Genomic DNA, 12,177 nt, shown 5'->3' with positions numbered 1-12,177 from the left:
GAATAGTTTCAGTGGGATTGGTATCCATTCTTCTTTGAATGTCTGATAGAATTCAGTGAATAGGTCTGGTCCTGGACTTTTTTTGTTGACAGTTTTTAAATTACTAGTTCAATCTTGCTGTTTGTTATTGGTTTAAGGTTTCCATTTCTTCCTGATTCAATCTAGGAGGGTTGTATGCTTATAGGAATGTGTCCATTTCCTCTGCATTTTCTAGTTTGTTGAAATGGTTTTTATTTAAATAATGTAAACTAAGTATATAAATCATAATTTTTTTCTTTTTTTTTTTAAATTTTTTTAGACATGGTCTCACTTCCATCGCCCAGGCTAGAATGCAGTGGTGCAATCACAGCTCACTGCAACCTCAATTTCCTGGGTTCAGGTGATTCTTCCATCTCAGTCTCCCAAGTAGTTGGCACTACAGGCGCACACTACCACACCCGGCTGACTTTTATTTTGTATTTTTAGTAGAAACAGGGTTTCATCATGTTGCCCAGGCTGGTCTTGAACTCTTTGGCTCAAGCGATTCACATACATCTGCCTCCCAAAGTGCTGGCATTACAAGTGTGAGCCACTACCCTGGGCCAGGAATAATCATCTTTAATACGTAAATAGACCCGTGAGCCAGGGAGGCAGAGGTTGCAGTGAGCCGAAAGACTGCGCCACTGCTCTCCAACTTGGGTGACAGAGTGAGATGCTGTCTCAAAAACAAAAACAAAAACAATCCACAAAGTAAACAGAATGCTATATTTGACAATCTTATTTAATTAAATAGTATTTAACAAATATATGCAAAACTCTTCAGTTAGTATATTTCAAAACCATTGTAAATCTCTAGCAAATGGAATATTAAAGTGTGCCCTTCAGCAAGTCATTTTGCTTCTGTAGGCTCTTGTTTTCTCATTGTTTAATTTAGGGGATTGGAATAAATAAGTGATTCTTTATTACTTTTGGATTAAAAACTACTTAGTGAATCTTGGCGGGGTGCGGTGGCTAATGCCTGTAATCCCAGCACTTTGGGAGGCCGAGGCGGGTGGATCGCAAGGTCAGGAGTTCGAGACCAGCCTGGCCAATAGGGTGAAACCCCGTCTCTACTAAAAATACAAAAATCAGCTGGGCGTGAGGGTGTGTACCTGTAGTCCCAACTATTTGGGAGGCTGAGGCAGAAGAATCACTTGAATCCAGGAGGTGGAGGTTGCAGTGAGCCGAAATCGTGCCTCTGCGCTCTAGCCTGGGCAAGAGAGCAAGACTCCATTAAAAAAAAAAAAAAAAAAAAAAAAAAACTACTTAGTCTGTCTCATGGATGCTATATACTTTCACATCAAGAAATTCATATTCAGACATTTTGCATATAACAAGGATAAAAAATCTTTTGATGTTCCTGTACTTAATATACCAAATGATATTTAAGCTTCTTTCTAGCTTTAACATTCAATGAGTCTCTACTGCAACTCAAGGTAACTGGCTCACTCCTACCACCTTTCCAATCAATATTCATGTGATTTCTCTTGGAAGTCCATCCTCTCTCCAGTCTTCCTGGATCTAGATCTTTTCCTTTCTTTAAGACTTAGTTCATATCTTATAATAAAGATAATTATATGGCTTTCTTTAAAGATCTCAACATTACACTGTTTGCTGCATTCTTCTTGGCTTTGGACATATGAACTATGCACCTAGCTCTGTCTGCATCATCCAGGATACATGTGTACATATGTCCCGTACTGGACCTTAGCTGTAGAGAGTATATAGCATACTTCTCATTCACGGTACACTATCATCACTGATACCTTGTCTTATTTTTCCATTTCCTTTTTGCCCCATTTACCTCCTCCATTGTCCTCTCTCCTGCCCACCAAAATTTCTATTAAAGTTCTTCAGAGATTAAAATTTTAGAGCTGCAGACTAAGATATTTTAGTTCTAGTCCCAAACACTTGTTTTACAATGAGAAGAACTGAGAAGCAAAGAAGTCATTCTTAAAAATATAAGTAAAGTCCTCTTGGTTCACCTGAAGTTATCACATCATAGAGAAGCACACTTGGTAGCTCTTATTAAAATTTCTACAGCTGTGTTGAGGTCAGACAAGGGAGGTTAAGGCTTCTGTTTTTGAGTGAACTTGAGGGCAACATAAAAACTCCAGAGTTTGCTCTGCACACCTGCACCTGAGGAGTAGGGAGAAGAGACTGTTTCTCCAATGAGAGAGTAGGAGGCAGCAAGCAGTCTCAGCTCTTGCCTTTCACTTACCTGTCCCAGTTCCAGTCCCCTTGGGCCTGCTCTCTCATTTGTGAGACTGCCTTTTGTATTTGGCCTTTTTTGTTGGAGCTAGTTGGGGCATCTAGTCCTTACAACTGAAAGACCGTTGACTAAAACATACACCAGTTTCTACAATGTTAAATAGCTTAATTCGACTTTGAAAAATAGTCAGTTTTGGAACTCTTGAGCCCACAGGTTCTGCTTGAATCATAAAGCTCTAAAATAAAGAGTCTTCTTATTCATGGTTCAACTTTACATAATAATTATAAAGACCTTGCCTTTCAAATAAGGTAAAAGTCACGTCCTCAAAGTACAAAAATGTATTCTGGATGAGTAATATATTAATGTTTTATATAGTTATGAGCATTCGAAAACTCTGCCAGCTTTTAAAATGGTTTTCCCTCTCGTTCTTTTTTCAGTGTATTATTTCACTCTACAAAGCACTAGCTCTCAAATTTTCAAGATTCATAACATTCAACTAATATGTATTACATATATACATATATATACACATATACACATAATTTCAACCTTAGAGAAAAGTTGGCAAGAAAACTACAAAGTACTTTTTTTCCTGAACCATCTGAGAATAAGGTGGGCTACATGATGCCCCTTCACTCCTATATATTTGTTTGTAATTGCCACAAACAAGGATATTCCCCTTATACAACCTTCAAAATCAGGAATTTTAATGCTGATACATTTCTATCATCTCTCCTCTACAGAGCCCATTCAAATTTTATCAACTGTCCTTTAAAACAAAATGATCTAATCCGGGATTATGTGGTGCTTTTAGTTGTCAAGTTTCTAATCTCCTTCAATCTGGAGGAGTTCCTCAATTTTTTCTTGAATTTCATGAACTTAACATTTTTTTTTTTAAGATTTCAGGCCAGTTGTTCTATAGACTGTTCCTGATTTTGGGTTTGTTGTATATTCCCTCACGATTTTATTTTTGGCAGGAACATCACAGAAGTGATGCTGAGGTCTTCTCATTGCATCCTCTCAGGTGCTGTGTGGTTTCCATTCATCTTATTACTAGTTATGTTTGCTTTGAGCACTTGATTAATGGTTGTGTCTGCCAGTCTTCTCCCCTGTAATCTTTCCCTCTTTCTTTTGTAATTAATTAGTATTTTGTGGAGAGAGACTTCGAAACAATTAAGCTACCCTATTTCTAATCAAAACTTAACCCACTAGTTTTAGCAGCCATTGAAATTTTTGGATGAATTAATTATTACATAGATAGTTACCAAATGATGAATTTTAAAATTACACGATTTCTTCTATCTTTACTCATCAGCATTCTTCTGTAAGGAAAAGCTTTTGCTTCTCCCCATTCATTTAATTATGTATGTATTTATGGCAGTATGGATTAATGGAATTTTTATTGCATTCAGTGAATTACTATCATTACCAGCAATATTAGTATTTTGGTGCTCAAACTGTCCCAGATCTAGAGAGTAAGAATTGCTTCAAGTTGGCTTCTGTTTGCTTCTGACATGTCTCTATCATTATTTGAGTATTTCCTTACTTGGAGGGCACAGTAAGTTCCAGGGTCATCTCATAGAGCCCTAAAATCAGCCTTTCTCCAAGAATCCTTGATTCCTTTTAGTTGAGAATTACATTTAAAAACCAAAAGCTAGGTGCTAGATGTGCTCTCTTAATGCACCCTGTTAGCGGAATTAGCTAGGTAATATGTACACACACATACACACACACTCACATGCATTCACATTATATTTATTTTTGTATCTGTTTATATATATTAAAACGGTGAGTTCACATTGATACCTCCAATTCCAATCCAACATCACCATAATTCTTTAACAGTAAGAAACCTGCCGCCCATTGTCCTCAGTATATCTCCTGATTGTATCAGGCCTCCTTTAGGTAACTGGTCTCTTCTCTCCACCCTGATCCCTATGCAGATGCCTTTCTCATCTACAGGAAGTTCGTCCCCATACAGGGTCATCCCCATCACCCTACATGGATGTGCTTCTCATCCCACTTGGGGACCCAACACTCCCTGCCAGCAGATACCCTCCTTACCCCTCTCAGGCTCCAAACTGCCTACTGAGCTGCACCTGGACTCCCATGCTTGCTTGTCCCACCTAATGGCTTTGTTCTAAATTATTCAGAAAGAAAGGAAGGATTGAAGGGCACTCCATAATTTTTAAGTTCGGGTGTACTACCCCACTTGGTGCTAGAAAGTGGGTTATTAATAAACAAATCACAACTTCTCTTTGACCTACATTATGCATTGGGGATTTGGTCTAAAATTGGGCATGTGGGTAATAAGAGATTTAAAACCATAAAATATTCTTTCATAAGAATGAGGTCTAAATAAATCACAAAAAGTACATTCTGTACTTTTGTATTGAAATGTTAAGTATCCTATTAGAAATGAAGTTCCCCAGAGAGAAATCCGCAGAAATGAGAACTGAGGGCTGTCCTTTAAATTTAGTCTCTTTCATTTTCTATTCAAGATAAGGATTGTTTTTTTCAGACATTAGTTCACTTGCCTGAAGGGATCTATCTCCTGGGAAGTCATATTATTGATTGATTGATCATATACCAGTAATGGCTAATACATTTCATTAATAATATTTATAACCTCACTTGTCATTTTGCTCTCTGAGGTATCTGGTGATTTTTTGTAAAAGTATACCCCACTTAATAAAAAACCAAAAGGTTTTCTTAAAGGCCGTATTCATAACGAGCATTAGCAAACTGAATCTTACTTTTAGTGTAATTAGGTAGCTTCATATTTAAAGTAATACTGAATTTATTCTAGCAGAGCGTTACTGTTTTCTTTTTTGGAAACATAAAGAGGCACCTCTTTTGGAAACTCAGATTTTCATTATTTAGCAACTATTTATTAAGCACCTACTATGTGTATAGCACTGAGCTATAGGCGAAGTAGGAATATTATCTCATAATAATGGTAACAGTTTAGATTTTCTGAATTATGAAGTATCAGCAATTATACTAAGTAGTTTGCCTCTGGCATCCCATTTACTCTTCACAGCAACCAATCTTAGGAGGTAGAGACTTTTTCACACTTGTAGATGCGCAGGTTGATGCCCTTGCAGATTCTGTGTGACTTTCTCATTGTCAATAATTATATGGCAAGCCTTCCCTCTCCTTCATTCATTCATCAAGTACTTTCAAAATGTTAGCACTGTACCTGGTTCTAGGGACAAAGTGACAAAGTGATAGACCAGACAGAGAAATCTATAGCTTAGCAGAGAAAGTACTCAAATAAAATATGATTACAATGAAGTCTGACAACTGGTTGGCTAAATGAAGTACAGGGTGTTGGGGAAAACTCGGGGCAAACAGAAGTTAGCTAGGTGCTGTTAGATATGAATTCTAAATTTCTTTTCAAAGAATCAATATGTCAGTATGTTCAATTCTTTGCCTTCTACTTTTAAACTTAACTTCCTCATAAAGCAACCTTTTTCAATTACCTCCTCCACCCTGACTCATTTCAGTCACCTGCTCCACCCTGACTCATTCTGATTACCTGCTCCACCCTGACTCATTCCGATTACCTGCTCCACCCTGACTCATTCCGATTATCTGCTCGGTCATAACCATTTTTCCCACCAAACCACTCACCCCATCACTCTCTTTAATTTAGCGAATCAGAATTAGTTTAGCCTGTGCGGTCTAACCCTAGCCAATAGGGGAACGACACAGCAGCAGGGGCCACTTGCATCAGGGATAAGAACCCCTTCCCCTCCCTTGTGCAGGTGTGCGCTCACCATTGCTCCATCTGTAGGGGTGCATCCTTCTATAGAAGTAACTTGCCTTGCTGAGAATTAAAAAGAAAATTTTATATTCAAATTATATTCGAGTGCTATTTCTTTTGTGGTACCGAAACTTTATATATAACAGTGCAGAGGAGAGGGAAGGTTTCTATGCAGGGAAAGTATCATGTTTGTAACTGGTCAAAATTCAGAATCTACTCTTAGATACACAGAGAAATTGCAATTTCTTCGTTTTGACTATAACTATTATGGCTTTTCCCCAAGCTCATGCCCACTGGCTGGAAGAAAAATAAAGCTCAGTTAAATTCAATAAATCTGTAAGTCCTTTTAGATAGGGTTCAGTCTCTCTTGGATAAAAGTGTTTTCTCCATTTCTCAGATGGCATCCCCCCTCAGAAAGGGTCTCACTCTGTCACCCAGGCTAGAATGCAGTGGTGCAGTCACAGCTCACTGCAGCCTCGAACTCCTGGGCCCAGGCGATCCTCCCACCTCAGCCTCCTGAATAGCTGGGGTTACAGGTACATGTGACCATGCTTGACTAATTTTTTAAAATAAGTTTTTGTAGAGACAGGGTCTTGCTATATTGCCCAGTCTGGCCTCCAACTCCTGGGCTCAAGTAATCCTCCTGCCTCATCCTTTCAAAGTGCTGGGATTATAGGCATGAACCACCATGCCTGCCCCTCCTCCTTCTTTTAAGACCTTGTGTCAGGGAGAAAAGAGAGGGCATGTGTGGGCATGGTGGCTGTCTAGTTTAAGGGGCCATATGCTTTTGTCTGCCTAGCTACTAGGTGCCCTACTGGGCTCCCAGGCCATAGTCTGCCTCCAGGGAGCTTGTGGTCTCTTCCTCCCATGCAGAGAGCGCTTCCTGTGGCTCCTCCTGCAGATTAAGTCTGTTTGCTCCAGTTGGAGCTGAGAACACTCTGAGGTCTGGCTGTGACTCCCATTTAGACACAGCAGAGCTGGCCCAGGGGATCTGCCCAATGCCTCACTGTACACCTTCCTTATCTTCTGAAAAACCCCCTCTAGAAACTCTCCAGCCAGATTATCAATTACTTTCAGGTTTCTGGAAACTAAAGCTAAGGGTTTGGGGAAGCTAACTTGAATCTTTCCACTATCTGATCATTCTGCCCCTGCAGGTTAGCAATGATGTGGCTCACCCCAGACAGGAATGCTGCAGATTCTGAGTGGCTTCCTCAGGAATGTCGAGTGAGACTGGTAGGAAGTGTGAGGGTGACATCATTTGGTTCTGTGTCCCCACCCAAATGTCATATCAAATTGTAATTTGGAGGAGGGACCTGGTGGGAGGTGATTGGTTCATGGGGGCAGATTTCCCCTTGCTGTTCTCATGATAGTGAGTTCTCACGAAATGTGCTTGTTTAAAAGTGTGTAGCCCTTCCCCCATCACTCTCTCTCTCCTGCCACCATGGTAAGATGTGCCGACTTTGCCTTTGCCCTCCTGCCATGATTGTAAGTTTCCTGAAGCCTCTCCAGCCATGCCTCATGCACAGCCTGTGGAACTGTGAGTAAATTAAATCTCTTTTCTTTATAAGTTACCCAGTCTCAGGTAGTTCTTTATAGCAGTGTGAAAATGGGCTAATACAGAAGGTAAGAGCTCCTTCCTGCCCTCATTATTATCTTTTTAAAAGCTCATCTCCTATACTCCAGCCTGGGCGACAGAGGGAAACTCTGTTTCAAAAAAAAAAAAAAAAAAAAGCTCATCTCACTACCCTGCTTCACCCTGTTTGATCTTTCCACAATGACCCTAGAATTGGAAAAGGTTTCTCCCTTCTTTCTATCCTGTCTTATAAAAAAAAAAACCCTGTGGTGTATCCCTGAAAACTTTCTCTCCAAATGCTAAAGAGAAGGTAAAGCAATTTAGACAGATTTTCCTCAGGAGATAGGCTTTCCTCAGGAGATAGCCTTGCTATAAATTCCTATTTTTGAATGCTAAAAACTGAATGTTACCTCAATCGTTTTTTTTGCAATTTGCATTTCTTCTAGAATAAATGTTCATATTTTCCCACTGCCAAACAGAGTGATGCCTCAGGCACACTGGGGTGAAGATCATGTTATCAGGCAGGAAAAAAAGAAAAAGCACGTCAATAAATTTCGAAGTATTTTCCAAGTTACAAGTGTAAGAGCTCTGACTGGGAAAGATTATGGCGCATTTACGGTAGTGAAAGGTGTGGACCTGGCTAATAGGTAATAGGAAGAGAGGGTACCTGATTAGCACCAAGAGATATAAAGAAGTTATTACTCATTCGTTGCTTACTCTGTTCCAGCACGGAGGATCATAAGGAAAAGCCTTCCCCAAGGGATGGAGATACTGAACAAGGTAGTGGCAGGATCAGATGTGTTTTTTGAAAGGATCCCTTTGGCTGCAGTGTGGAGAAAGGACTGGAAGGAAGGGAAGGAGATTAGGATGCAGGGAGTTCAGTAAAGTATAACTGCAGGAGCCCAGGCAAGAGATGAGGGCTAGAACTAGGGCAGGAGCAGTAAAGATGGAATTTGGGGATATCTAACAGAGAGACAAGTTTTGTGTCTAAGTTGTATAAGTGGGAGGTGAAAACAAGGGAAGACTCGAGGATGAGCTTAAGATTTTCATTTTGAGCAATGAGTAGATGTGGGCGACTTTCTAAGACAAGAAACTCTTTATATGTAGCAGATTTCTAGACAGATGAGGTGGTGCAGCTCCATTTTGGACATTCTGAGTATGAGGTGCCTGACAGCCATCTAAGATCTTCAGTACCCAATAATGAGATGATAGTATAATTATGAAGTGACAGATTCAAATAAAATTGATTCTAAAACCCTTTACTCCCAGCTGTAGCTTTCTCTGAAAATTTGATATAAAAATAAAATGAGGACATTGATTTTCAGTTTGATTCTGCAGGTTGTGGTTTACCACATCTTGTTCTTTCTGCCCTCAAGAAGTTTCAGTATAAATGTACACCCCTACCATCCTCAGCTTTTAATTCGTACAACAACCTACTAATCACCATAGGCAAACTGAATCCATGTCCTCTTACTGTGGAGAATAGAAATATTATAAGCACTATCTTACACATAATTAATAATATTTTGGTGTCAGACACTAGGAATGCATTTCATAAGCAACTGGCCCTCTTTTCTAATTATTGCCGAAAATCTATAAATCAAATAATGTAAGACCAAAGCTCTCATTTTGTTAACTACTCAAATTTATGATGTTTTAAAAAGATATATCATGTAAGGGCCAGGCACAGTAGCTCACGCCTGTAATCCCAGCACTTTGCGAGGCCGAGGCGGGTGGCTCACGAGGTCAGGAGATCGAGACCATCCTGGCTAATATGGTGAAACCCCGTCTCTACTAAAAAACACAAAAAATTAGCCAGGCGTGGTGGTAGGCGCCTGTAGTCCCAGCTACTAGGTAGGCTGAGGCAGGAGAATGGTGTGAACCCAGGAGGCAGAGCTTGCAGTGAGCCGAGAGCTTGCAGTGAGCCGAGATCGTGCCACTGCACTCCAGCCTGGGTGACAGAGTGAGACTCCATCTCAAAAAACAAAACAAAACAAAACAAAACAAAAATATATAAAAGGCTGCCTTATTTGTTATCTAAGTATATGTTTTTAATCTAGTTTATTTTGGAGGAAATCATAGGAATTTACATTTCTCAAAGCTTCTGGTTTACCAAATTTTTCTTTAATAGCTAAAAAGTTGTTTATTGATACTTGTTTTAACAATTTTCAATCTATGCTATACTTACTGTATCTATTTTTTAGAGGAAGGGAATTGTGAGATCCCAAGTTAAATAGCAAGTTCTCCATTTGAGTCTGTCTTACAGGGTAGCCAAAATTATTTTCTGGAGAGAATAATGGCCCCTCCTGTGGAGCAGTGAAGAATGATTTGTTGTAATTTCAAGCAGAATCCCTTATTAGTACACTAACCCAGACAGATTGCTCAAGGCTCTGAATTCAACCAGAAACACAGACTAGCTGCACCCCAGTTATTAATCAGGAATTCACAAATTCACTGCTGCTCAGTAGTTTTTAAATGCACAGGTGAGAAAAACAAAGCATATGCACATGCATGTTTGAGGATACACTATTCATCCATTCCTCTCTAGATGCTCTGAAATTCATTCCTGGGCTAAGCCAAAATACTTGGATATTAAATAAATTTTAAAAATTAACCCATTAACTTGCTGAGCTTTAGTTTCCAAAATGCAAAATGAAAGAAGACTCATTCATTCAACTAACACTCAGTGGACTTCTATACTCAAAGCATTAGGTCTACGAAATAGACTAAGACACAGTCCCACTTCTCAAAGACTCTGTCTGTCCACCTATATTTCTAAGTATCTTTATCTATAAAGACCAAATGTATAATTATAATTCTACATGACAAATGCCAACATGGAAGTATACACAGGTTACAGAAGCACAAGGAGGGATACCTTACCCAACTACAGTGCAAAAGGGAAGGAGAATAATGACTGAAGGATACTGGGACATCTTCAGGATTACTGTCACCCATTCTCACAAGAAAGTTTAGTAAATATGGAAATTTATTATCTCACATAACAAAAGGTCCAGAGATAAGGCAGGCTCCAAAGTTGGTTGACTTAGTGCCTCAATTATGTTATCAAACACCCCCATTCTTCCCCTCTCTCAGCTCTGCCTTTCTCAGAGTTGGCTCTCTGCTCAGGACAGAGCATCTTAGTCACAGGTAACTGTAGCAGTTTCCGGCATCACTGTATGACATGCAAGGGTCCTGAGGAAGAAAGAGACCATCTTTTCCTGTTTCTCCTTAGGAGGGAGGAAATACTCCCAGATGATAATGAAAATTTCCCCTCACGTCTCAAAATCCTGGATTTGGATATATGTCCATTTGCAAAGCAATCACTAGTAGGAGCCATGAGATTATCATTATAGGCTTACAGTAATCATTTGAGATGCTGTCTGTTTTAGAGGATCAACTACGTATGTTACTACACTGGTGTGATATGAGCACAAACTAGCTGACTTGAAAGAAGTTACCCTTTCTTCTGGGAATCTCTCATTTGCCAAATTATCTCTGCACTTCTTACCTCAATAAGATACTACTGATTTTTCCTCTATTTCCAATACCTAGAAAGGAAGGCCATTCAAAAAAGATCAAATCATATCATACTAGCTCATTAGGGAGTTAAAACTCATGCATTTTAAACAAAACTTACCAAAATCTACTAGTTTCACTCCACCTTCGGTGGTCAATAGAATGTTATTTCCTTTCACATCTCTGTGGATAGTTTTGTTGTTATGCAAATGTTGAAGTCCCTAGAAGATGAGAAATATATAATGACTCTTAACAAAAGCATCGAACAACAAAAATTTTCAGATGGTGTACCTGTACAAAATCAATAGGAAACACATAATAAAATCAACATTCAGACACTCAAATGTTTCACATTGAGTTAGTCACATCAAAGAACATCATTTCCACTTTGAATTATATAAAAATTCACAGAATTAAAGCATGCTCCTTAGTTCTTAGCAAATATCATATTACAAATGTGTGAGTTTCAATGGAAGAAAATATTTCATATACCTATTTAAGATAATGGCCAAAAAACCCTATTATTAGTTTTCTAACTTCATCACTATCACAGTCTCAGAAATACACTTAAGAGGTCAGAATTCAGGATCCTGTTGGTCCAATGGAAGTAAATTTGTAGTGGAAAAAAAGAATTAGCTATGCTGAACATGTCAGATTTTGCATATATTCTTGCATCAGTAAATACTAATGTAGTATCACCAGTGACATTTTTCTAAAAATAGGATCTACATTTTTTAAATGGAACTGCTTCATAATTAATGCACAAACAATTTAAATTGCCTTACCATTAGTGCTTCATGTAAAATATAGGCAATTAGAGGCTCACTCATTCTTTCACCCCTCTTCAGAAATCCTTTCACAAGGTCAGTCACTGATCCTCCACTGCAGAGCTAAACAAGAATATTTTAAGATTGCTATTAAAATACATGTGACATTTTATGTTCTTTCTAGAAAAGGTCTTCCAAGACATTTTTAAAAGTGTTCCAATGTTCTCTTTCAAATGATTAATGCCATTATCTTTATGGTTTCATAAATAAAATGAATATATAAACTTATACTTGTGTAAAATTAATTCCTAGAACACAA

At 38.7% G+C, this 12,177-nt stretch overlaps 1 protein-coding gene and 1 long non-coding RNA gene across 16 annotated transcripts in view; one reads left to right on the top strand and one right to left on the bottom strand.

Annotated features, from left to right (window-relative positions):
* The window catches only part of MYO3A (myosin IIIA), a 271,375-nt gene that overhangs the window by 195,865 nt on the left and 63,333 nt on the right, over positions 1–12,177 (bottom strand). For 13 of the 15 annotated variants that reach the window (XR_008510349.1, XR_008510350.2, XR_008510348.2 and 10 more), the window contains 2 exons: positions 11,877–11,981; positions 11,213–11,312 (listed from right to left, as the gene is read on the bottom strand). Coding sequence is in view for 10 of the 15 variants with exons in the window: in XM_054522103.2 (XP_054378078.1) it covers positions 11,213–11,312; positions 11,877–11,981 (205 nt within the window). In the remaining 5 variants the exon portion in view is untranslated. Of the gene's footprint in view, positions 1–1,130; positions 1,247–11,212; positions 11,313–11,876; positions 11,982–12,177 lie in introns of those variants that run through there. The other 2 variants (XM_054522109.2, XM_054522110.2) reach the window with 2 other exon arrangements.
* Positions 7,332–12,177, top strand: part of LOC134762033 (uncharacterized) — a 120,682-nt gene continuing 115,836 nt past the window's right edge. Inside the window, exon 1 of the long non-coding RNA XR_010141485.1 lies at positions 7,332–7,536. This is a non-coding gene — a long non-coding RNA (uncharacterized LOC134762033). The remainder of the gene's footprint in view (positions 7,537–12,177) is intronic.

Source organism: Pongo abelii, chromosome 8 (assembly GCF_028885655.2).
Source record: "Pongo abelii isolate AG06213 chromosome 8, NHGRI_mPonAbe1-v2.0_pri, whole genome shotgun sequence".
Taxonomy (NCBI): domain Eukaryota; kingdom Metazoa; phylum Chordata; class Mammalia; order Primates; family Hominidae; genus Pongo; species Pongo abelii.
The sequence above is the reverse complement of the archived record's forward strand: the minus strand, read 5'-3'. Positions and strand labels throughout refer to the sequence as shown.